Source organism: Haliotis rubra, unplaced genomic scaffold (genome assembly GCF_003918875.1).
Source record: "Haliotis rubra isolate DU_JTF1 unplaced genomic scaffold, ASM391887v1 Scf537, whole genome shotgun sequence".
Lineage (NCBI taxonomy): Eukaryota > Metazoa > Mollusca > Gastropoda > Lepetellida > Haliotidae > Haliotis > Haliotis rubra.
The window spans coordinates 192,500-219,586 of NW_025767232.1; the positions used below are offsets into that span (position 1 = coordinate 192,500).

The window sequence follows — 27,087 nt, forward strand, 5'->3', positions numbered from 1 at the left end:
CCACACTGGTGTAACACCTATAATCCACACTGGTTCAACTACCTATAATCCACACTGGTGTAACACCTATAATCCACACTGGTGTAACTCCTTTTAATCCCCACTAGTGCTACCTATAATCCACACTAGTAAAACTACCTATAATCCACACTGGTTCAACTACCTATAACCCACACTGGTGCAACTACCTATAATCCACACTGGTGTAACACCTATAATCCACACTGGTGTAACACCTATAATACACACTGGTTCAACTACCTATAATCCACACTGGTGCAACTACCTATAATCCACACTGGTGTAACACCTATAATCCACACTGGTGTAACACCTATAATCCACACTAGTAAAACTACCTATAATCCACACTGGTAAAACTACCTATAATCCACACTGGTGCAACTACCTATAATCCACACTTGTGCAACTACTTATAATCCACACTGGTGCAACTACCTATACTCCACAATGGTGCAACTACCTATAATCCACACTAGTGCAACTACCTATAATCCACACTGGTGTAACACCTATAATCCACACTGGTGCAACTACCTATAATCCACACTGGTGTAACACCTATAATCCACACTGGTGTAACTACCTATAATCCACACTGGTGCAACTACCTATAATCCCTACTGGTGTAACACCTATAATCCACACTGGTGTAACACCTTGATTCAACACTAGTGCTACTACCTACAATCCACACTAGTAAAACTACCTATAATCCACACTGGTTCAACTACCTATAATCCACACTGGTGCAACTACCTATAATCCACACTTGTGCAACTATCTGTAATCCACACTGGTGCAACTACCTGTAATCCACACTGGTGCAACCAGCTATAATCCACACAGGTGTAACTACCTATAATCCACACAGGTGTAACTACCTATAATCCACACTGGTGCAATTACCTATAATCTATAATGCACTCAGGTGCATCTACCTCCACAGTTTTTTAAACTGTCCATAACGCACCAATTGACATATTTTTAGGTTTATATTATGTTAGCAGTACTCCAGCAGAATCACAGAGAGGGACACCAGAAATTGGCTTCACACATTGAACTTGGACGTATAATGCACACTCCTCTACATAGTTGTATTCTTTGGATGGCATTAGCACTATAATACCTGTACGGTTTACATTCTACCCGGAATTACACGGACATTTTATCGCTTTGTCTGCCCTGTCCTTATCTCTAGCGTCCACGGGCAACGGGCTATGGAATATTTTACCAGTCCAACGCAGTTCTCGATGTGTCAATGCATAGATAAGATAAGTGTATGTTGAATCACGCACCTGTGTCCTGCCTCTCACACGGAGACCAACTCACCTGCCCAGGTAACTCATAATACAACAATTAAATTTGTCTCTATACCCAGAAACTTGAGAATTTTAATATTCACCAACAAAACAAACATGTTTCCATTATACGGGAACGAACATTATTCTGAAATATAGGCAAACTAGTTAATTCTACCAACATGTATAAATAGGTCAAGCCATGGCTTCACGGTAATGCTGTTTAACAAACGCCGTTCATATGTGTGTTGAAATCCGAGTAGCATACTGATCATTTCATTTCGTATTATTTGTTTGAAATATAAAAAATATATTGTATATTACCTAACTGAGAGATGGTTTAAAACTGCTCAGTAGTGCAACTTGCAGCTGAGCTCTATGTTTGCGAATATGACCGGGGCACTAAACATGGTTAGTGTTTAGATCTCAGCAGTTGGTTAAGTGGCTGTAATATTGTTTAAACTGTCGGCCATATATAACAGTGACACTGGATGATGACCATCTCAAGGTGCTGACGTGAGGTGAGGAGACGTGGTCGGTTTTATTGCACCAATGCTCATGAATTTCAGTGTCTGTCTGTCTGTGCGTGTATTTATGTCTGTCTGTCTGTCTATCATGACGCATCGTGCACGCAACTCTTAGTCACACCACACTATTATTTCTAGTTTTATCCCCAAATGCCGTGAACCAGGCAGGGAAACATCAAATATCTTATTTTCGGTGTTTTGATCGGAACTCGGGATAGAACCGCTGACGTACCTCACTCCGAGCTGACACTCGATCCACTAGGCCACGGAGGCGGCCAAACAGGGTACTGAGCGGCGGTCCCTTAACTACAGGGTGTCAGATTTGGGGTGTTTGTCTCAACTAAGTCTTCAGTGAGTGAGTAAGTGAGTGAATAAGTTTATTTTAACGCCGCTTTTAGCAACATTCCAGCAATATTCCAGCAATATCATGGCAGCGGAAACCAGAAATGGGCTTCACATATTGTACCCATGTAGGGAATCGAACCCGGGTCTTCGGCGTGACGAGCGAATGCTTTAACCACTAGGCTACCCCACCGCCCCCTAAGTACTTAAGATGCATAATATATTTTCCCAAAAGTGCCAACCAAACTTGGTGCACACAAAAATCTCCAAATAACAACTTCTTAATAACAACAGACACATACTTATCAATACAATCAATAAACAGACTGTTGGAATATAAGCAATCTTTAAAACTTGACTTAATATCTTGATGGGACTGATGCTTGTTCAGGGCCTTGATGCTTGTGTCTGCCATCACGTATTGCGGAATGTTTCAGTACTTGTATCTAGACTTGCTGAAATGAATTGTTTATTCTATGTTGATGTCAAGGTTGTTGCCCTATCGGTCTTGTTGACTTCAATTCCTACAGACGCTTAGTTTGTCCTGCTTATCTTGAACCAGTAGATCTGGACAGGGGATCAGCGGTGGTCGGGTTAGCAGATTAACCGATTACATGACAATCCATAGTGTGGTCTCAAAGTGATAACGGCTTGAAGAATATACATTGTATGTCGGTGACTTCGGTGTCATCAGCAGGATACTAGGAGAGGTTCACACACACCGAGTCGACGATGTCCACGTTGAAAGAACTGTGTATGGGACTACCTCTACACCCACTCCCTGACCGTCGCGACAGGGACGACTCGGTCCCCCACGCACCTGTCCGGACCCCAAGTCTCACACATGAGGACCAGAGGGTATGTACAGTCACGTGTTGCCTCGTGTCTATCTCAGGTAAATTCCAGTTCAGACTGTGCTAGGTTGCTCACAAGTTCCTGACCTCGTTAAAGACGTATTGTTCCTACATTCGATTTCATTATACACCATGTTGATCAGTTAGATGATTGAGTGAGCTTAGTTTTACGCCGCTTTTAGCAATATTCCAGCGATATCACGGTGGGGAAAACAGGAAATTGGCTTCTCACATTGTACCCATGTGGGGAATCGAACCCGGGTCTTGGGCATGACGAACGAACGCTTTAACCACCAGGCTACCACACCGCCCCCGAAGTTGATCAAATGCACACTGGCAGGTCCACTGGCATGAAGCCGTTAAATATGCCGAGCTGATTTATCGGAATTTGTTCCCGCTTGTCAAATAATTATACTATTTACAATATTATGTTCAGTAATTATTCGTCTAGAATATATCCCATTGTCCCCGACGGAAATCTCTGCAGTAGTACACAAGTAAATCTCCAGCTGGGCTCCATGTTTAGTTGGACAGTAAGCACCGACGTAAAGCAGACAAATATGTTCAAACTAGTTTATACTGGCTAATATAACAGTATAGTGGCCCTTTAGATTTATGGTTTGATGAGATTAATATATTGTTCATTGTCCTATCTCCATTAGAGTCCAATGTGCCATTCTTGAATCATAAACATGTTTGACATCTTAAGTAAACATTAGGTCTCTGATAACTGATTTATAAAAGTTCTGATAACTGATTCTGTATAAGTTACTGATAACTGATCATGTACAAGTCACTGATAACTGATTGTACTGCATAAGTCACTGATAACTGATTGTACTCCATACGTCAATGATAACTGATTGTACTACATAAGTCACTGATAACTGATTGTACTCCATAAGTCTCTGATAACTGATTTTACTGCATAAGTCTCTGATAACTGATTGTACTGCATAAGTCACTGATAACTGATTGTACTCCATAAGTCTCTGATAACTGATTGTACTCCATAAGTCACTGATAACTGATTGTACTGCATAAGTCTCTGATAACTGATTGTACTCCATAAGTCTCTGATAACTGATTGTACTCCATAAGTCTCTGATAACTGATTGTACTCCATAAGTCACTGATAACTGATTGTACTGCATAAGTCTCTGATAACTGATTGTACTGCATAAGTCACTGATAACTGATTGTACTTCATAAGTCACTGATAACTGATTGTACTGCATAAGTCTCTGATAACTGATTGTACTCCATAAGTCTCTGATAACTGATTGTACTTCATAAGTCACTGATAACTGATTGTACTCCATAAGTCTCTGATAACTGATTGTACTCCATAAGTCTCTGATAACTGATTGTACTCCATAAGTCTCTGATAACTGATTGTACTGCATAAGTCTCTGATAACTGATTGTACTCCATAAGTCACTGATAACTGATTGTACTGCATAAGTCTCTGATAACTGATTGTACTGCATAAGTCTCTGATAACTGATTGTACTACATAAGTCACTGATAACTGACATAAGTCTCTGATAACTGATTGTACTGCATAAGTCTCTGATAACTGATTGTACTGCATAAGTCTCTGATAACTGATTGTACTCCATAAGTCTCTGATAACTGATTGTACTTCATAAGTCTGATAACTGATCGTACTGCATAAGTCAATGTATTTAATATGACTGAACACACGCAGGCACGCACGCACGCACACACACACACACATATGAACCAATTCACCGAGCATGACCTCCCGTAACATTACCTCATCACTACAAGCATGTGTTTATGACGGCTTATATTCATTGATCGAAGCCTGACAGTTTAATAGTCTGTCTGAACTTGGACAGAGATATAGTGACGCACAATGACGCTGCCCAGCCAACAGTTGAGTGAGTAACATTGTACGTTCGCTGCCATTAACAATATTCTAGCAATAATCATGGTCCAGACTCGATCATTTACAGGCCGCTGTAATATTGCTGAGTGCGGCGTAAAACTAAACTCTCTCACCCATGGCGGTGAAGCTAGAAATGGACTTCACAAATTGTATGAATGCCTTCTAGAAAGTGGCCTAATGTATATTGGGGGCTACACTTTCTCAGTAAAGTACTGACAAAAAGGGGGTTTGAGTTCTTTTTGGGGTTGAGTTCCATCCGGGATTTGGACACACGCTCAGAGTGAGTCGTCTACTCGCAAGCCATATGACAGCGATTGTTGGGATCTCACTCGTATTTTTATAGTTAAGAGTATTTTCGTGTGTCCGAGCTCAGATGTTTGTTTGTTCCCTGGCTGCAGCTGGCTCTGGAGAACGCTCTGCGGTACTTCCCTCCTGGCCTCCATGATGTGCTCGCCCCGGAGTTCGCCCAGGAGCTCCGAGAGTATGGACACATCTACATGTACCGATTCAGGCCTGATGTGGAGATGAGGTGAGTCACTTAGTTCTTCTTGATGAGGATGTGGGACATTTAGCAAGTGCTTCCGGAGAACCCGATTCCACCTTTGGGTCATTTAGTACTCGCTTTCCCCGTTAAGATCCGGGTAAGAATTGATCTTCAGTAACCCATGCTTGTTGTAAGAGGCGACTAAAGGGATCGGGTTGTCAGGTTCGCTGACTTGGTTGACACATGTCATCGTATCCCAGTTGCGTACATCGATGCCCATGCTGTTGATCACTGGATTGTCTGGTCCAGACTCGATAATTTACAGACCGCCGCCATATAGCTGGAATATTGCCGAGTGCGGCGTAAAAGTCAACTCTCTAGAACTCGCTTCATCAACGTCTGGAATACAAACAACTCATACGTCAGATAATAGTAATCATCAAAACAGTCAAAATCATAACCATAAATGTAAAACACGCTCATGAAAAACTATGGCAGTCACCATGTATATGTGTGATAAAATTGTTAATATTGACCAGTCTTAATCTTATCTCGTGATTGTGCAAAATGTCTGTATGTGTACGTGTCTGCTACGTTTGTTTAGCTTGCATTGTTTAAATTAAAATTTCATTTTCGCACCGGATTTCACTGCGGGGGACACCAGAAATGGGCTTCACACATTTTACATTGTGGGAATCGATCCCAGGTCTTCGGCGTGACGAGCGAACCTTTCCCCACTAGGCTACCCCACCGCCCCGTGGGGATTCATCGCACCCAGTCAGATCGAGTGTTCAATACGGTGTTGCATGTTCCAGAGCCTACCCCGTCGACGAGTACCCGTCCAGGAGTCGCCATGCCGCCTCCATCATGCACATGATCATGAATAACCTTGACCCTCACGTGGCACAGTTTCCTCACGAACTCATCACGTATGGTGGAAATGGACAAGTATTTTCTAACTGGGCTCAGGTAGATATGATATGTTATTGTGTAATTTAAACACGTTTCTGTATCTTTCGTTATGTCAAGTCCAGCTTTCTTGGAGTTTAATTGAGTTTAAATGCAGGGCATCTTTCGTTTCTGAGAACTTAAACCTAAGTCAAACCCTTCGTAGTTATCCTTTATACCTTAGATATTCATTATCCTCCGTTACTGGACATTAAACCTAGGCCGTGGTTCACCTTCCTTTTTCTCAGACGTAAAACCCGGCCGTGGTTCACTTTCCTTTGTTCAAACGTAAAACCCAGCCTATGATTCACCGTTCCTTTGTTAGACGTAAAACCCAGCCCATGGTTCACCTTCCTTTGTTAGACGTAAAACCCAGCCTATGATTCACCTTCCTTTGTTAGACGTAAAACCCAGCCCATGGTTCACATTCCTTTGTTAGGCGTAAAACCCAGCCCATGGTTCACCTTCCTTTGTTAGACGTAAAACCCAGCCCATGGTTCACCTTCCTTTGTTAGACGTAAAACCCAGCCTATGATTCACCTTCCTTTGTTAGACGTAAACCCAGCCCGTGGTTCTTTCCTTTCCTTTGTTAGACGTAAAACCCAGCCTATGATTCACCTTCCTTTGTTAGACGTAAAACCCAGCCCATGGTTCACCTTCCTTTGTTAGACGTAAAACCCAGCCCATGGTTCACTTTCCTTTGTTAGACGTAAAACCCAGCCCATGGTTCACCTTCCTTTGTTAGACGTAAAACCCAGCCCATGGTTCACCTTCCTTTGTTAGACGTAAAACCCAGCCCATGGTTCACCTTCCTTTGTTAGACGTAAAACCCAGCCTATGATTCACCTTCCTTTGTTAGACGTAAAACCCAGCCCATGGTTCGCCTTCCGTTTTTAAATGTAAAACCCATTCCATGGTTCACATTCCTTTGCTAGGCGTAAAACCCAGGTCTCAAGCATCACATACAACACATTCCCTTTCGGGTGAATAAAGTATTATTATTATTGTTATTATCATGACCTTCTGAAGTGTTAACCTCAGAGTATTGGATACCCTGTCGATCTCAGTAGGTAATCCGGTTCCTTTGTATCAATACCTTTAATCACAAAATAGGTTAGCGTATTTGGTCCCTGTAACTACTTTTATCTGTGCGAAAGTCCGTGGACAGTTGAGTCTATCCGAGACATGTGGCCTCCTGGTCTCGTCGTGAAGTATCAAGAGGTGGTGAACATTACCAAACTCACCCACTCAACCACTGTGATGACAGTTACATATATTTGACATTGCAGTTCTGGATCGTAATGAGCTACCTGTCCAAGATGACCGATGACCAGACGCTGGTTCTGTACTCCGGCCACCCCATGGGGCTCTTCCCCAGCAGCCCCTCCTCCCCCCGACTCGTCGTGTCCAATGGAATGGTGAGTTCCTACTACCCTCACTGTAGCAGCCCGATCGACAAATTAATCTTAATTAAACTTCAATATCTGATCATACGAGAAATAGTTCATTGTATATTTATTTCGGCTTTTTTGTCTACAGCCAAGAGGGAACACACACGTGGCCTCTGTGCACCAATTTACAGTTTGTGCTTATGTATCTGTGATAAAATAGATATTGGTGGGCAAACTACTAAACTCACCACATCCCAAACACCACATCTCAAACACCACATCTCAAACACCACATCCCAAACACCACATCCCAAACACCACATCGCAAACACCACATCGCAAACACCACATCGCAAAACCACATCCCAAACACCACATCCAAAACACCACATCTCCAAACACCACATCTCTAAACACCACATCTCAAACACCACATCCCAAACAAACATCCTAAACACTACATCCCAAACACCACATCCAAAAACACCACATCTCAAAACAACTCACATCCCAAACACCACATCCCAAACACCACATCCCAAACACCACATCTCAAAAACACTACATCCCAAACACCACATCCTAAACACAACATCTAAACACCTACATCCCAAACACTACATCTCAAAACACCACATCCCAAACACCACATCTCAAACACCACATACCCTCAAACACCACATCTCAAACACACTACACAAACACTACATCTGCAAACACCACATCCCAAACACCCACATCCTAAAACTACATCCCAAACATCATCTCAAAACAAACACCACATCTCAAACACTACATCTCAAACACACTCACCACATCTCTAAACACCACATCTCAAAACAAACACTAAACATCTCAAACACCACATCTCCAAACACCACATCCCAAACACCACATCCTAAACACCACATCCCTAAACACTCACATCTCAAACACCACACATCCTAAACACTACACAAACACCACATCCCAAACACCACATCTCAAACACCACATCCCAAACACCACATCTCAAACACCACATCCAAAACACCACACATCTCAAACACACTACATCTCAAACACCACATCCCAAACACCACATCAAACACTCAACACTCAAACATCTCAAACACTACATCCCAACACACACTCACATCTCCAAACACCACATCCCAAACACTACATCTCAAACACCACATCCCACATCACAAAATAATTCACATCTCAAACACTACATCCCAAACACCACATCCCAAACACTACATCTCAAACACCACATCTCAAACAACACATCCCAAACACCACATCTCAAACACTACATCTCAAACACTACATCTCAAACACTACATCTCTAAACACACTACATCCTAAACAACATCTCAAACACTACACATCTCTCAAACATCATCTCAAACAACACCAAACAACATCATCAAACACCACATCTCCCAAACAAACAAACACACATCTCAAACACCACATCTCAAAAACACCACATCATCTCAAAAACATCCTAAACACATCCCAAACACTACATCTCAAACACTACATCTCAAACATACATCTCAAACACTACATCTCAAACACCACATCTCTAATCCCAACATCTCAAACACACACATCAAACACCACATCTCAAACACTACACAAACACTACATCTCAAACACCACATCTCAAACACTACATCTCAAACACCACATCCCAAACAACATCTCAAACACTACATCCTCAAAACCACAACACCAAACACATCATCTCAAACACCACATCTCCAAACACTCACATCTCAAACACCACATCTCAAACACTACATCCCAAAACACCACATCTCAAACACCACATCTCAAACACCACATCTCAAACACCACATCCCAAACACCACATCTCAAACACCACATATCAAACACTACATCTCAAACACCACATCCCAAACACCTCAAACACACTAAACACTACATCCCAAACACCACATCTCAAACACTACATCCAAACACCACATCTCAAAACCACATCTCAAACAACACCACATCTCAAACACCACATCTCAAACACCACATCTCAAACACCACATCTCAAACACCACATCCAAACAAACATCTCAAACACTACATCTCAAACACCACATCTCAAAAACACAAACACACATCCCAAACACTACATCTCTCAAACACCACATCCCAAACACCACATCTCAAACACCACATCTCAAACACCACATCTCAAACACCACATCCCAAACACCACATCTCAAACACCACATCCCAAACACCACATCCCAAACACCACATCTCCAAACAACACCAAACATACATCTCAAACACCACATCCCAAACACTACTCACATCCCAAACACCACATCTCAAACACTACATCCCACACTACATCTCACCACATCTCAAACACCACATCCCACCACATCTCCAAACACCACATCCCAAACACCACATCTCAAACACCACATCCCAAACACCACATCCCAAACACCACATCTCAAACACCACATCCCAAACACCACATCTCAAACACCACATCTCAAACACCACATCCCAAACACCACATCTCAAACACCACATCTCAAACACCACATCTCAAACACATCTCAAACATCATCAAACACCACATCCCAAACACCACATCTCAAACACCACATCCCAAACACCACATCTCAAACACCACATCTCAAACACCACATCTCAAACACCACATCCCAAACACCACATCTCAAACACCACATCTCAAACACCACATCCCAAACACCACATCCCAAACACCACATCCCAAACACCACATCCCAAACACCACATCCCACATCTCAAACACCACATCCCAAAACACCACATCTCAAACACCACATCTCAAACACCACATCCCAAACACCACATCCCAAATATAATTGACACTGTATGCATCAAGCAGTTGCTAATATTTTATCACAATCAGAAAAGCATGAATGTTATTTTGAAACACAATTTTTGTCACGCCCATTTCCGCGCACCTGTTGTTAAGGCCGATGTCTCTAAATGTTGTTGCGTCGGACAAAGTGAAAAAAACAAAACTGTCATGAACATACCTCACATTATATGTTTCCTAGCTACAAATACGGTGTACAATCAAGAGATGGTCCAAATATCAACATAAATTCAAAGAAAAGAAACTGAGAAATTGTAGAATTATACGAAACCTACCTGTAGGTTGAAATTGGCTTATAAATCTACGTACAGTCCGTTTAGCTGAAAAGCGGACCGATGAATTGCAATCTAACTCGAAAACTAATAAACATAACATACTCAATGAAACGCTGATCATAATCAAAACATCATACCCACTCTGTGAGGTTTTTGCAGAATTTTTGTCCTAAAAAATAAAAAAGTTGTTTAACAAACTATCATTAAAATATTGACACAGTTCACTGTTTGTTACGAGGGAGGAGTGCAGAGAAAGGGACAGCCAGGTGTTAGAGAAGAACGTTCACAGACAAAGTAATGTATTCATTAACCTGTGTTGTGTGTTCCATCCGTTCTCGAACACCTAGCTGTCCCTTTCTGCACTCCTCCCTCGTAACAAATACTGAACTGTGTCAATATTTTAATGATAGATTGTTAAACAACTTTTTTTATTTTTAGGACCAAACTCTGCAAAAACCTCACAGAGTTGGTATGATGTTTTGATTATGATCAGCGTTTCATTGAGTATTTTCTATTTATTAGTTTCGAGTTAGATTGCAATTCATCGGTCCGCTTTTGATCCAAACGGACTATTTTTTTATAGTCTCTGAAAGGAATGGATTATTCACGTGAGAGAAAAGCGCATGCGTACTAGCATCATTCTTCGAAAACTGAATGGACACATGAATGGACTATTCATATTTAGGTGGGGTAAAACGAGTGCTTTGGGAGGTCTGTTAAACAACTGTGAATATTCCATTCCTTGCAGAGACTACGTAGCAGTATCCTAAAACCTACATTCTACTACGTCTCTGACGTCAGTCAACAGCAAATGCTTCTGGGTCTGGCAAAAAGAGATATATGGTTATACTTGATAGTTTGACCTTGAGACAAATCCGTCAACATTAGGAGACTGATTTAATTTTTACACATTCTAGAGAATACTTCACACTGCAGTTTCCATTCTGTTTCTTTGCGAATTTAAGAGACTCAAAGTCCGCCTCAACATTTTAAATACCAGGTATATGAGCAGAAGTCAACCAAACATTTTCAGACATGCAGTATTCCCATATGTCTTGTAACCTTATTACACAAATTAGAGTGACTAGTTCCCATATGAGAGATACAAGAGATAGCAGTAGTGTTATTACTAAGGACTCAGACACTGACCTCTTAGTTCCCTATGAATATTTTTTAATGCCATTAAGATTGCATACAACTCCAGGTAATGTGATATGCAGACATGCTTCCTGAGGGATCCACTGCACCCCCTCAACACCATCAACCATTACACCCCAGTCTGTGTGGCTAGCATCAGTAGTGAGAATATACATTAGGGACAGCTCTAATTTCAATATTGTAGTATTTTCTATTTCTAACTGTCTATAATACAGAGGTCCGTACATAACACCAGGGAAACTGGCTACAAAGACACAACCACTCTTGCAACGTTTGATAGAAGGGAGATAATTCTGTGTAATTGAGCGGAAGTTATTAATTTTTTGGCTTTTTCGGGTGGAAGTCTCACAGTCAAGTCAACAGAATTGAGAAAAAAAATTAAGAAAACACTTTCCTGTGTAGGTTTGAATACAGACTTGTGTGGGTAAACAACAAACCCCACTCTATTCACAGTGGCAACAGTTTGTTTAACATGTTCCTCACAATCATCAGGATTTCCTCCAAAAAAGATGGAATCATCGATATAAGTAGTGATTGTTACAATTAACCTTTAGCCTACTGTCTGTTAGTTTTCTGAAATTAATTAGTAATCTAAAGGTTAATTGTAACAGTCACTACTTATGCTACTACTAGTACCCAAAGTGGTTTTACATTTCCAAACAGTTCTTTTAAAATTTCATAATCTCAACCCTATCCCTCCAATATGAAATGGCCATTCCTTTAAAAACACAATTACACGTTTTTGGTTTTTTTTATGAATCTATGTTTGTTGCAGGTGGTGCCCAACTACTCGTCCCGAGAGATGTACGAGAAGATGTTTGCACTGGGTGTTACAATGTGAGTAACAGTTGGTGTTCAGTCCTGGATAAAACCCATCCCTAATGTATTTAGACATAAACAACAACTAAACTACTTATTGGACTCATTTCGCGTGATTCTGGTTCAACTAGTAAAGGAACTAATGCCAGTAGCTTAAATCATCGGTTTGTATCCTTGAGAAGTGAGTGAGTATGGTGTTACGCCGCCATTGTCAATAGTCCAGCAACATCACGGCGGGGACCCCAAAATGGGCTTCACACATTGTGTCCATGAGGGGAATCGAACACGGGTCTTCGACGAAGTATCCTTGAGAGGAATCCATGAACCAATGATTTATAAACAAATATCCATCAACGAATCGTGCCGTGTACTGTTTTATGATATTTACACCTGACATGACACCCGGTGTTGTAGGTACGGGCAAATGACGGCAGGGAGTTTCTGCTATATAGGACCGCAGGGCATCGTCCACGGAACCACGGTGAGTTCTTGTCCCCACCCCTCTACCCCAGACTCTACGTTCTACAAGATGGCTGCCTGCTCGTGTAGGTGGTACCACACGTGACTTGTTGATGTGTTTGACTGAGTAAAAGGTGCAGGTACTAAAATTGGGGTTTTGGGTGATTGCAGTCATGAGGTGGGTAGAGATGCGCTTCTCAACCATTGTAACCATTTCATTAATTAAAAAAAACTTTAAATATCGAAATGCTATTGTCATGCTTACTGAACTGAATTAAAAACCAAACAACGTCGAAAAGAAGTTAGGTAAGCCTTAATACAGCCACCAACAATGAAACTGAAAGCATTTATGCAACAGAAAGATTTAGGTTTAGGCTAGTTGACAGGGTTTACAGATAGTATACTGTATGCCTGACTTGACTGTTAATGGATAACGAGATCGGGTGGTCAGGCTCGTTGACGTGGTTGACATGTCATAGGTTACCAATTGCGTAGACCAATGCTCATGCTGTTGATCACTGGGTTGTCTTGTCGAGACTCGAATATATACAGACCGCCGCCATGTCAGTGGAATACTGAGTGCGGCGTAAAACAACAACCAACCAGCTGATGTTGATGTTCCTGTTGGTTGTGACACATGTACTTGCAGCTGACGGTGCTGAACGCGGCCCGGAAACACATGGGCACAAACAATCTGGCTGGCAAGGTGTTTGTGACGTCAGGCCTAGGGGGGATGAGTGGAGCCCAGGCCAAGGCCGCCGTCATCTGTGGGTGTGTCGGAGTTGTGGCAGAGGTACGATGTCCATGTATATAAGTTTTATATATAACATGTGTGTTTTATTTGGGATTAAACTTTCTTAGCAAAATACAGATTCTAGTACTTCTGGGGGTGGGGCCCATCCGGGATTTGAACCTCGGTGGCTGAGTGGGTAATGGGTAACCGCTGGTGTCACCCGCCGTTATGTCTTGAAAAATAATGCTTAGAGCGGCGTAAAACTAATAGGGGTGAAACGGTATACCGCGGTATTTTGCCTTTGGTTCGGTATACCGTAATGCATTCCAAAGATTCGGTATTTTCGGTTTTCGTGCCGTTATTTCTATCTAACGACAGTTTTATTCATTCAAAATAACAAAGATTATGGTTACTTTTTAAAATGTTTTTAAACAATGCAAGGGTTGGCTCTTGTTGTCCATGTATGATCTGCATTATCATCATATCTCATATACCGAGCCGAAACGGACCGAACCGAAGGCCTTGTACCGTAATACGTACCGTACCGTGGTAAGAGCGTACCGTTTCACCCCTAAAAACTAAAGCCACTTACTCTTTCTCCAGGTGAGTCTGGAGGCGATACGGAAGCGATACAATCAGGGCTGGCTGATGAGGATCACCGATGACCTGGACGACTGCGTTGCCATGATACGCCATGCACGGAAAAAGAAGGAGGCGTTTAGTCTTGGTTACCATGGCAACATTGTTAGTCTCTGGTAAGGTTTGTGAACGACTGAGATATACGTCAACGTCGGCAATATTTTAGCTATAAAGTGGCGAATATGATTGACGACAATTCGAAGGTTGTAAAGTAGCTGTCGGGTCCGATGTTGTTGCTGCAACTATATCATATATAAAGTAAACTTATACTTGAAAGATGTGTTTGGTACAACGTGTTCAAGAAATTAAATTCAAAGCATGTTTAATGCCTATCCTGACACTTCTAATAATTCCGAGTATCCCACGTAAGAATGTAGGAAGTGCATTGATTTTATACTTAATACACCCGCGAAGATCTGGTTTAGACTTGGTCTTCAGCGACCCATGCTTGTCTCCACATAATCCCGACCAGACAATCCCGTGATCAACATCATGAGCGTCGATCTACGCAAATGGGATACGATGGCATGTGTCAACCAAGTCGGGTCTGACCACCTGATCATATTAGTCGCCTCTTACGACACACATGGGATCGTCACGGGTCACAGTGCAGAATGAGATCAATGTATTTCAGGGAAAGACTGGCCGATGAATATGAACAGACAGGTGACCTACTGGTGGAGCTGGGGTCAGACCAGACGTCGTGCCACAATCCCTACTTGGGAGGGTACTACCCTGTGCAGGTAACTTCTATACACGGAGACATGACAGGGTGTTCATAATACGAGAGAGAGAAATGTCGTTTATTCACATCACTTACCTCTATTACGTAAATATACTGAACAATACAATAAATGTCCCCTTATTTTCTTGTTCAGTATACATTGTTATTTCGGGCGATGGGTAGCCCACCTGTAAAACCGTGCGATCGGAAAGCCTGGGTTCGATTCCCCACATATGAAATGCAAATGTGGTAGCTGCTGTAATGCTGCTATAACATTGTTACAAGCGACAGAAAACACAAATTGAGTGTTTATCGGTTTATATAAGTACTGCCTACACGTTATGGGAATCATGAACTGAAGTCATTGTAAAGCAGCAATATTTTTCTGGAGAACATACTTGCTGAAAGTGGTTTTCTGGATGCATCAGCACAGGTCGAATATCTTATAATCTAACATAGTTGTCAGTGAGTGAGTTTAGTGTCACGCCGCTTCTGCAATATTCCAGCAATATCACGGCGGGGGACACCAGAAATGGAATGGAGGTGAGGTGAAATTGGGTTTAACGTCGTGCTTGAGAATATTTCGCTCATATGACGACGTCCATGCGTGTGTGTGTGTATGTGCGGCTGCCTGTACTAGCCCAGACTGAGCTGGTTTTATGGTGCTAGCCCACTGAGATACCATACCGCAGTGAAGCATGAATACCCCACTCAGACACATTATACTGACTCCGAGCCGACCAGTCCTAGTTGTGCCCATTAATGCCGAGCGCCAGGCAGGGACCAACAAGTAGAAATGGAATGGAACACATTGTACCCACGTGTCTAAGATAGCAGGGTAGACTACGTTTATAACGAACACGCTTATGTCGAACTAACAGATACAACGAACTGCGTTTGAGTCCCCGTGACATGCTGTACACTTCAGTAGAAATGCCTATAACAAACTACGGCTATTACGAACTAAAATGACTTCTTTGATTTCGTTATAACCGTAGTTAACTATATTTATCCAGCCTGTCAGCATATATGCCCTTGGCCTTTCGCTTCGTTTGGTTTTGAAAGTGACGTGACCAGTTTCTTACTGAACATATAATTTCGTTCGCACAGTTGAGTAACCTGATTGGGCGGCTAGTGTGGGTTCGTGCGAATCGTGTTAATAACTGTACAGTGTTGGCAGATGGGTCTAGGTTGTCATAGCGATATGAAGAGTCCTTGGGTTATCGAGGATGAGACTGCAAATGCATGCTGTGTTTCTTAGGTGCAGTATGACGAGGCTAGAGAAATGATGCACACAGAACCTGGAAGATTCAAGATCTTGGTACAAGAGAGGTAATTATTATCACTGAATGAGTGAGCTGGTTGGACGGGGTTATATCAAGGAGTGCTAGCTTCATGTGATACTGACAAAAACCAGTCATAATACTGGATTCGAACCTACCGTATGTGTATCCGGACACGACCAAGAGACGCAATTCTGTATGGTACGCCTATGTCTACAAATCCAGAAACTCGTCAAAAGGAGTCGGTTAAATATGTGTGCAAATACATACAACTGGGCGGTATGTGTTGGTGGATGAGTGAGTGAGGTGAGTTTTACGCCTCTTTGAGCAATATGTCAGCAAAAGAACGTCTGGGGACACCAGAAACGCGCTTCACTCATTGTACCAACGTGGAGAATTGAACCCTGGTCCTCGGCGTGACCAGCGAATGTTTTTACCTCTAGGATCCCCAACCGGTGGGCGATGGACTGTAAATGTCAAGTTTCTATGGACGTACTTTTTATGTCCTCTTCAAATTTTGTTTTTGATTTTGCTGATGTCAACACCAATATCGTGAGATAGATGCATCTGGTATCTGTGGCAAGTCATTGATACATGTCGATCTCTGTTCAGTCTACGGCGTCAGGTTGCGGCCATCAACCGGCTGGCAGATCGGGGGATGTCATTCTGGGACTACGGCAACGCCTTCCTTCTTGAGGCCAGCAGAGCAGGTAACGACAGATACAGTGTCAGCTACATAGTCTTCCCTCATCTTCATCACCGTCAACACATGCATCCCCATGTCGAAACAATATCTAGCTAGATATAAACTTTCAATATTCATTAGTCATTAACAACAAGAATGCTATATTTTGAGTTAATTGTTCGTATATATCTTCAGTTATATTTTCCCACATACAAAGGGTTGCAAACAATTTGGCTGGTTGCTGACATTGCTAATGCTGATGTTTCGTTATATATGTCTCCTTCTATCCGGACCCGTGAAGATCCGGGTTAGAATTGATCTTCAGTACCCATGCTTGTCGTAAGAGGCGACTAACGGGATCGGGTGATCAGGCTCGCTGACTTGGTTGATACATGACATCGTGTCCCAACTGCCTAGATCGATGTTCATACTGTTGATCACTGGATCGTCTGATGTTCAGATTCGATTATTTACAGACCGCCGCCATTTAGTTGAAATATTGCTGAGTGCGGCGTAAAACTAAACTCACTCACTCACCTTCTATCCGGAGTGGGGCACAGGTGACAACGTTGTCTGTTGCTCCGTAATTCGATGTGTAGACCTGTGTCCCAGAGGCTTGCCATAACCTATAAATCGCGGGTCTGAATCACGGTTCGCCATGGCGGTATATGTCTAAGACAAGTCATCACTAAAGGATGACACCCAACGTCAAGACGAAACAGACATACTGTTGGCGTCAAACCAACCATACACAAAGTTCCCTGAGTTTGCTGGTTACATGTCAGAATCTCCCTGAAATACATGTAATGGGTTCACCCCGCGGAGTCTCGTTGTAACAGAATAACGATGTTGCACAGGTGCCGATGTGGGACGCTGCGACAACATGCACGGCACCGCCTTCAGATTCCCGTCGTATGTACAAGACATCATGGGCGACATCTTCTCTTTGGGATTCGGCCCGTTCAGGTAACACAACCACTTTGTACCACAGCAGGAACTCATATCCATCCGATCCCCATTGTCGTCTGGACGGCTTTTGTTGGTATAGTCATAGAGATTGCTGTAGAAGATTTGAACGCTTTGATATTCTGATTGAGACAGATGCCGATATTGTCGGAGATTTGATTGTTGACGTTTTGGGCTCTTTGATCAGCACGAGCTGGTTCCACGACACTATTCTAGCACGATAACTATTGTAAGAATATTGTTACGATCCTTGATGGTCGTTTTGTTGAATGTCATACTGGACAGTACGTGGTTCTTAGTTATCTCCATATTGTATCTGGGCTACGTCAATGCCCGACCAGCTATACTGTACCACACGGCATCTACACTAAACGCCAAAAGAAACGTTACCCTCCTTCCTTAATGAATTTCTTAAAATCTGCTCAAGTGAGGATAAAACCTTTCTGCTGCATTGTGATGCGTGGACGTCCACTTCTTGGTCTGTCTACGGTGACCCCAGTCTGTCTGTAGCGATGAATAAGTCTTATAACCGTGATATGGTGGCATCCGAGGGCGTTGGCAACAGCATTGTATGTCGACCCCATCTGCACCATCCCAATGGCTCTTTCTCTATCTTCAGCTGTTAATCATGGCATATTTCTCGAACTTGTACATCATATCATGCATTCTAGGCTATATTTATGGAAATTTGTTGAATCATTCTACACGTGAAATTGATGTAAATACCGCTTGAATATTGCTATGTGTAAACTGGAAAAATATTACTTTGCAAGCAAAAATGTTAACAAAGATAATTTTAGATGTTCCTAAACACTTTTTACAATATCAAAGACACTTGTACTTATTTTCACAAATGCAAATTAGCAGAACATGTTTTAAAAGACTGAAATCATAGGAATGATTCTTTTACAGTTTTACACATTCTACAACAGTTGTTTAATAGTTGAAAAATTAAACTTTAAATAATGGTTTATCTTTGTCTGAAAGCAAAATATTATTTCAACCTTGCTTTTGGCCATTTGGTCATCTAAATCACTGTTACACATACAGACATACAAACATTTGTATAGCGCCGATATCCAGTACAACTGCTAAAAGGCGCTTAAATTGTTATTGGTTTATTTCGGCATGGTCGAAAATAGGACAATTTAACTATTCTGAAAATGATGCATTTCACCTAAATATGAATGCATTTGAGAATTTGTTTTCGTGATTTGCATAAAGCTGTGTTGTTAAGCTTTCTTGTAAACTAATACCTTCTGACATATCTTGGATAGGTTATAATTAATTCATAAAGGTAGAAGGGTACATGTAACGTATATTGGCGTTTAGTGTATGTACAATTTGTATGTAGAATCCTTGTCGTTCTCCAGGTGGGTTTGTGCATCCGGGGACTCCGAGGACCTCGACAGAACGGACGACATCGCCGCCAATGTGCTTGAGGACATCCTCAAGGAGGAAGGTAGGTAGTCGTCATGTGTGATTCCCCTTCTGTGTGGCTCCTGGTCACCTCGATATGACCTGGCTAAAATAGTACTAGAAGTTGCGTTATACCCCTCACTCACTCACTCGCCCAAACCCAACATCTTCAAACCAGCCTGATGAACACACATTACTGACAGAATTATTTGCATTATCACTTGTGTTTCCAATATACATCCCTTCCATACCCAACTCACTATTCTCCCTGTTGTAAGGCTGGATATGTTTATCGTGGTTTTCAGTGAAGTTGGAAGTTTCTTTACGTTTGCATACGGTATTTCAGTGCCTGAAACAGTTAAACAGCTGTACCAAGACAATCTTCGGTGGATCAGAGAAGCCTCTCAACACAAGTTGGTGAGTTGCACGTCTACCTGGGTTTTTAGTGAGGGTAACACTATCAGAGGTGTGTCAACAAAAGCTGGTGAGTCGCACGTCTACCTGGGGTTTAGTGGGGGTAGCACTATCAGAGATGTCTCAGCACAAGCTGTTTAGTTGCACGTCTACTGGGGTTTAGTGAGGTTAACACTATCAGAGGTGTCTCAACACAAGCTGTTTAGTTGCACGTCTACTGGGGTTTAGTGAGGTTAACACTATCAGAGATGTCTCAGCAAAAGCTGTTTAGTTGCACGTCTACTGGGGTTTAGTGAGGTTAACACTATCAGAGGTGTCTCAACACAAGCTAGTGAGTTGCACGTCTACTGGGGTTTAGTGAGGTTAACACTATCAGAGGTGTCTCAACACAAACCGGTGAGTTGCACGTCTACCTGGGATTTGGTAGGGGTAACATTATCAAAGGTGTCTCAACACAAGCTGGTGAATTGCACGTCTACCTGGGGTTTAGTGGGGGTAACACTATCAGAGGTCAACACAAGCCGGTGAGTTGCACGTCTACCTGGGATTTGGTAGGGGTAACACTATCAGAGGTGTCTCAACACAAGCTGGTGAGTTGCACGTCTACCTGGGGTTTAGTGAGGGTTACACTATCAGAGATGTCTCAGCAAAAGCTGTTTAGTTGCACGTCTACTGGGGTTTAGTGAGGTTAACACTATCAGAGGTGTCTCAACACAAGCTAGTGAGTTGCACGTCTACTGGGGTTTAGTGAGGTTAACACTATCAGAGGTGTCTCAACACAAGCCGGTGAGTTGCACGTCTACCTGGGGTTTAGTGAGGGTAACACTATCAGAGGTGTCTCAACACAAGCCGGTGAGTTGCACGTCTACCTGGGGTTTGGTAGGGGTAACATTATCAAAGGTGTCTCAACACAAGCTGGTGATTGCACGTCTACCTGGGGTTTAGTGGGGGTAACACTATCAGAGGTCAACACAAGCCGGTGAGTTGCACGTCTACCTGGGATTTGGTAGGGGTAACACTATCAGAGGTGTCTCAACACAAGCTGGTGAGTTACACGTCTACTGGGGTTTAGTGGGGGTAACACTATCAGAGGTCAACACAAGCCGGTGAGTTGCACGTCTACCCTGGATATGGTGAGGGTAACACTATCATGGTTCTCTCAACACAAGCTTGTGAGTTGCACGTCTACCTGGGGTTTGGTGGGGGTAACACTATCAGAGGTGTCTCAACACAAGCTGGTGCGTTGCACGTCTACTGGGGTTTGGTAGGGGTAACACTACCAGAGGTCAACACAAGCTGGTGACTTGCACGTCTACTGGGGTTTGGTGAGGGTAACACTACCAGAGGTGGCTCAACACAAGGTGGTGGACAAGGGGTAAGCGGGGGTAATTTTGCATTATTGTAAGACATACAGGTTATTTGAACTGATATACATTACAATATGGGATATTAACGCGAGAGAACGAACATGTTTTGTTCTTTTCACATCGTTCAACTCTCAGACAAAACATAAAGGATCTGGAATGAAACATGGTCTGACACCTCACTAACTCACTATTTACCATAAGAGTGAATGACTGGCTGTGTTTGGTTTTAACACTGCTTGGAGCTGTTATTTACAACCATATCACAGCGACCCAATTTGATGTGAGAGGAAAACCAAGTGATGTTGACCGTAGAAGTTTGAAAATGTAGTTAAACCACCGAGCTCGTGTTGGGTGCTGAATGATTCACGGCAAACCACCGTTCAGCGGATCCTGACATAACTACGGCCGCTAATTGTATCGCCTCACACAAATGGACTACCTGTGTTCCCCTTTGCCATGAGATAACTGAAGTGTGTGCTCCGTCTGTTCACAGGGGCGAGGTCATCAACGGCGGGTTTGGTCTCGTGCTCGATGGCACCCTGGTAGGTATTTGTACGTCATACGATGCTTCTAGAGAATAGAATATATATGAATCGTACCTCACATAAGCAGAACGTTGACTTGGAATACATACAATATTGGGGCAAGCGACAACACTAAGAAGGGGAACGTTCTGGGTGCCGTTGTACAAAGCGATCTTTGCGCTAAGGTGACCGTAACTCCCTTACCTTAACATAGACTTAAGGTAACCTTAGCGCTAAGGTTGTTTTGTACAACGGCACCCTGATCGGCATTTTGTTTGAACAATACTGATGATTAGTAAGGTAGCAGTATAACAACTACATGTATTCTTCTGTCCTCACACAAATGTTCCTGTTCCAGGATTCTGCCTTGAGAGCCAAGAGAATGTTATCATGGGACGTCAGTAACGGGGTAAGAAGAACACACAAGCAATCGGGGGTACAACTGGGACTTGCGGAAATTTTATTCTACTATCTTGGGCTGATTATAAATATGCCTATAACTATGGATGTGTATTAAGGCCAGTCTAATACATTGTTATCATCCACATAGATCACTTTCATCTTCAGATATGATATTATGATCGTGCGTCAAGTCAGTGAGACAGTTATATATGTGTCGTGAAGTTACGACCTTAAGCTTAAACATACGTTGGATAATCAGTGTGCGGAATTTACGCTGGTCCTGTGGTCCGTGGCTAGTAAACATTCATCAGGACCACTGAATGATAAATTTGCAGTGGTCCTAGTGGCCAGTGAATTTGGTATTAGAAAAGTATAATACTAGATGGATAACAACTCTTCATTTCTTATGATGCTAGCATAAGACATAAAGAAGTTGTTATCCATAAAGTATTATACTTTTCTATTGTCCATCAACTTCTAAAATGCCAATCAAACAGAGAATTTGGTATTGATAGTTAAGTAAATATACGAATGTTATTTTGCACCAGTGAAGTACAGACAGGACCACTAATTATTGTCCACTCACTGGTCCTGTGGTCTAGTGGGAACATTTGAAAGGTTTCTGTCCCTGCCTAGATATAGTTCATACATATGTATGTATACGTATGTGTAGTATCTATAAATGTCTTGGCCTTCCCCGGCGTGTAGGAAAGGTTGTATCAGTTCGTTTGTCTGGGTTTTGTTTGTCGTTGTGTTTAAAAATAATATAACGTGCTTCTCAAAGCATTTCGATATCGAGGCTCCTTCACGATTTGTCAGCGCAAGGTGTTTTTTTCAGACGGTCGTGATAAAGTCACAAAACATTTGTCAAAGTATTTACTTTTTTCACTTTATACTGTATCCACATCAATATTATATCGCTAGGCGACGCCATAATACCGCTTTGAGGAATGGAGCCATGTTGTACCGGTACATGTACTTATCGAATATTCATTGGAGTTAATTGTTAGGTGAATAAATCGTGTGTTTTCAAATTTGTATTTCAGGTGGCCCGTCGCTGCTGGTCCGGCAACAGTCGTGCTGAGGAGACCATATGTCGGGCAATGGAGTCCGACCCCAAGTTGAAGGTGACGATACCATATCACGTGAAGAACCCCGACATTATCGACAAGGCTCTCAATGGCTAGAGTCAACACGACGAAACTCAGGAAATCCAAGGATCCTTACACTGAAACATACTCCATCCTGCCGCATTACATTACATGTCTTACATTACAGCTGGCCATTGTAACACACGACGTTGCTCTATCATCCATACGTGTATACATATTGTTTGACGCCATATTCGGAAATGGTCAAGCAACATGACTGTGGTGTGTTGTGAGTAAAGAGTTTTGACCACACAGCTTTGTGACTGACATCAGAATTATGATACGATAAAACGAAATCAACCAGATCACCTGACCCCTTGATCCATGTAGTCGCTCCTGAAGGTCAGGGTTAAAATTGGTAACCCATGCTTGTAACGCAGTAATTCTAGAATCGGCAACCCATGCTTGTAAAACAATAGTTCTAGAATTGGCAACCCATGCTTGTAACGCAGTAATTCTAGAATTGGCAACCCATGCTTGTAAAACAATAGTTCTAGAATTGGCAACCCATGCTTGTAACGCAGTAATTCTAGAATTCTAGAATTCTAGGCAACCTATGCTTGTAATGCAATAATTCTAGAAATTCTAGAATTGGCAACCCATGCTTGTAATGCAATAATTCTAGAATTGGCAACCCATGCTTGTAAAAAATAGTTCTAGAATTGGCAGTAATTTTGAAACCCATGCTTGTAACATGCAGTAATTCTAGAATTGGCAACCCATGCTTGTAAAACAAATAGTTCTAGAATTGGCAACCCATGCTTGTAACGCAGTAATTCTAGAATCGGCAACCCATGCTTGTAAAACAATAGTTCTAGAATTGGCAACCCATGCTTGTAACGCAGTAATTCTAGAATTGGCAACCCATGCTTGTAAAACAATAGTTCTAGAATTGGCAACCCACGCTTGTAATGCAATAATTCTAGAATTGGCAACCCATGCTTGTAATGAAATAATTCTAGAATTGGCAACCCATGCTTGTAATGCAATAATTCTAGAATTGGCAACCCATGCTTGTAATGAAATAATTCTAGAATTGGCAACCCATGCTTGTAACACAGTAATTCTAGAATTGGCAACCCATGCTTGTAAAACAATAGTTCTAGAATTGGCAACCCATGCTTGTAATGAAATAATTCTAGAATTGGCAACCCATGCTTGTAATGAAATAATTCTAGAATTGGCAACCCATGCTTGTAACGCAGTAATTCTAGAATCGGCAACCCATGCTTGTAAAACAATAGTTCTAGAATTGGCAACCCATGGTTGTAATGCAATAATTCTAGAATTGGTAACCAATGCTTGTAACACAGTAATTCTAGAATTGGCAACCCATGCTTGTAAAACAATAGTTCTAGAATTGGCAACCCATGCTTGTAATGCAATAATTCTAGAATTGGCAACCCATGCGTGTAACGCAATAATTCTAGAATTGGCAACCCATGCTTGTAAAACAATAGTTCTAGAATTGGTAACCAATTCTTGTAATGCAATAATTCTAGAATTGGTAACCCATGCTTGTAATACAATAATTCTAGAATTGGCAACCCATACTTGTAATACAATAGTTCTAAAATTGGCAACCCATGCCTGTAATGCAATAATTCTAGAATCGGCAACCCATGCTTGTAATGCAATAATTCTAGAACTGGCAGCCCATGCTTGTAATGCAATAATTCTAGAATCGGCAACCCATGCTTGTAAAACAATAGTTCTAGAAGTGGCAACCCATGCTTGCAATGCGTTAATTCAGGTATATCACTGCGGTCTGTAATCAATCGAGTCTGGACCAAACAACCAAATGATTGATATCATGAGCATCGATCTACGGAATCCGGATACGATTACAACATCGGGCTAGTCGGTGAGAACAGCTTCACTCGCATATAGGAAGACTGGTAATGTTTCTGTTGCGCAACCCTGTAGCACTACAGTTTGCCTGTGGTGAGAATAACCACCATGTATTCTTAGTGGCCTCTTACTGGTATGGGGGCTGAATTCATCCCCAGATTTTCACTGGTTGGTTGTATATATTGACTGATGGTGGAGGAACGTGGTGTATACAAAATATTGACCAGGTCAGCTTGTTTCATGTCTTCATCGGTTGTAATGTCAAATCCTTTATTTGTAATAAAGGACAGATGCGCGAAGCCAATGTTGTGTTTGCAATGTGCACTCTAAAGTTCAAGTATCAGTGCGTGATGTCAGCGTTGAGTGAGTTTCGTTTTATGCCGCACTCAGATATATTCCAGCTGTTAAGCGGAGGTTTGTAAATAATCAAGTCTGGACCAGACAATCCAGTGATTAACAGCTTGAGCATGGATCTACGCATTTAGGATACGATGACATGTGTCAACCAAGTCAGCGGGCCTGACCCCCCGATTCCGTTAGTCGCATCTTACGACAAGCATGGGTTACTGAAGATCAATTCTAACCCGGACCTTCTCGGGTACTCAGCGTTAAGGGGATCTCATCTCATGCATATCTTATGACAGTGTGTTTACTGTTTGAAGCCAACTCTGCAATATTCCTGCTAAATGACCAATGGAAATTTCAAGTGAGTGGCACCATGCGCATCAATCCAAGCCATTCGGTTAAGATGACATGCAGCAACCAAGTTTGTTGTTTAACGCTGCACTCAGAAATATTTCCAGCTATATGACGGCGGTCTGTAACTGATCGACACTGGATCAGACAATCCAGTGATTGATATCACTTGCATCGGTGTGCGCATTTGGGATGCAATGGCATGCATCAATTAAGTCCTCGAATCTGACCTCTGGGTCCCGCATGTCGCCTCATGCCACTGGATCATACCACAGCTGTAGTGTTCACGTAGAGAAACATGTATTGTACTGTAGTAAGCTGCTTCCATTACACCAGACAGGTTGCATTGTACAAAGAACATAGGTCTTGGTTGTAATCTGGGAGTGAGAGAGTTTAGTTTTACTCCGCCTTTAGCAATATTCAAGCATCACGGCAGGGGACACCAGAAACGGGCATCACACATTAATATACATCTAGGACACTGTTAATATACAATATATCTTTCTTGTACATCTAACAGCTGCTTCCGAATTCTCACAAAGAGAAATTTGATATTGCTGACATATTTTCATTGATAATTTGCATGTATTACCGTTTTGAGAGCAAATAAAAACCATTGGCTTCTGTTGAGACTTGTCTGCCAATAGTGTACCCTGGGTGGGGTCGGTTATAACGTAGTGCACGTGACATAGCTTATTTCCCATGTTTTAGAATGGACCATGAAAATCACCAAATGTGAGATGGTGTTGCTTCTACAGGCGGACAAGCCTTATGGGGCATTGTTCCGATTTAAAGGCACCAGAACAATAAGACAATATTTGATAATCAATTACTTTTGCAAGCCAC

General features: G+C 42.1%; 1 protein-coding gene across 1 annotated transcript; it reads left to right on the top strand.

The window, feature by feature from the left end:
• Positions 1–1,301: 1,301 nt before the first annotated feature.
• LOC124253247 (urocanate hydratase-like) lies at positions 1,302–23,980 on the top strand. Its single transcript, XM_046686988.1, has 19 exons — positions 1,302–1,361; positions 2,886–3,049; positions 5,359–5,489; positions 6,260–6,413; positions 7,682–7,810; positions 12,885–12,946; positions 13,343–13,409; positions 14,037–14,180; positions 14,724–14,875; positions 15,394–15,502; positions 16,745–16,815; positions 17,379–17,476; positions 18,309–18,417; positions 19,791–19,879; positions 20,183–20,353; positions 21,420–21,514; positions 22,079–22,159; positions 22,500–22,550; positions 23,590–23,980. The coding sequence occupies exons 2-19, from the start codon at positions 2,924–2,926 to the stop codon at positions 23,728–23,730; spliced, it is 1,980 nt and encodes a 659-aa protein (XP_046542944.1). The 5' UTR covers positions 1,302–1,361; positions 2,886–2,923; the 3' UTR covers positions 23,731–23,980.
• Positions 23,981–27,087: the final 3,107 nt, after the last annotated feature.

Coding starts and splice junctions, on each gene's coding strand:
- LOC124253247 (XM_046686988.1), top strand. CDS start 2,924: ATGTCCACGTTGAAAGAACTGTGTATGGGACTACCTCTACACCCACTC. Junction 18,418..19,790: donor TTGGGATTCGGCCCGTTCAG/GTAACACAACCA, acceptor GTCGTTCTCCAG/GTGGGTTTGTGCATCCGGGG. Junction 21,515..22,078: donor TGCACGTCTACTGGGGTTTG/GTAGGGGTAACA, acceptor CTTTGCCATGAG/ATAACTGAAGTGTGTGCTCC.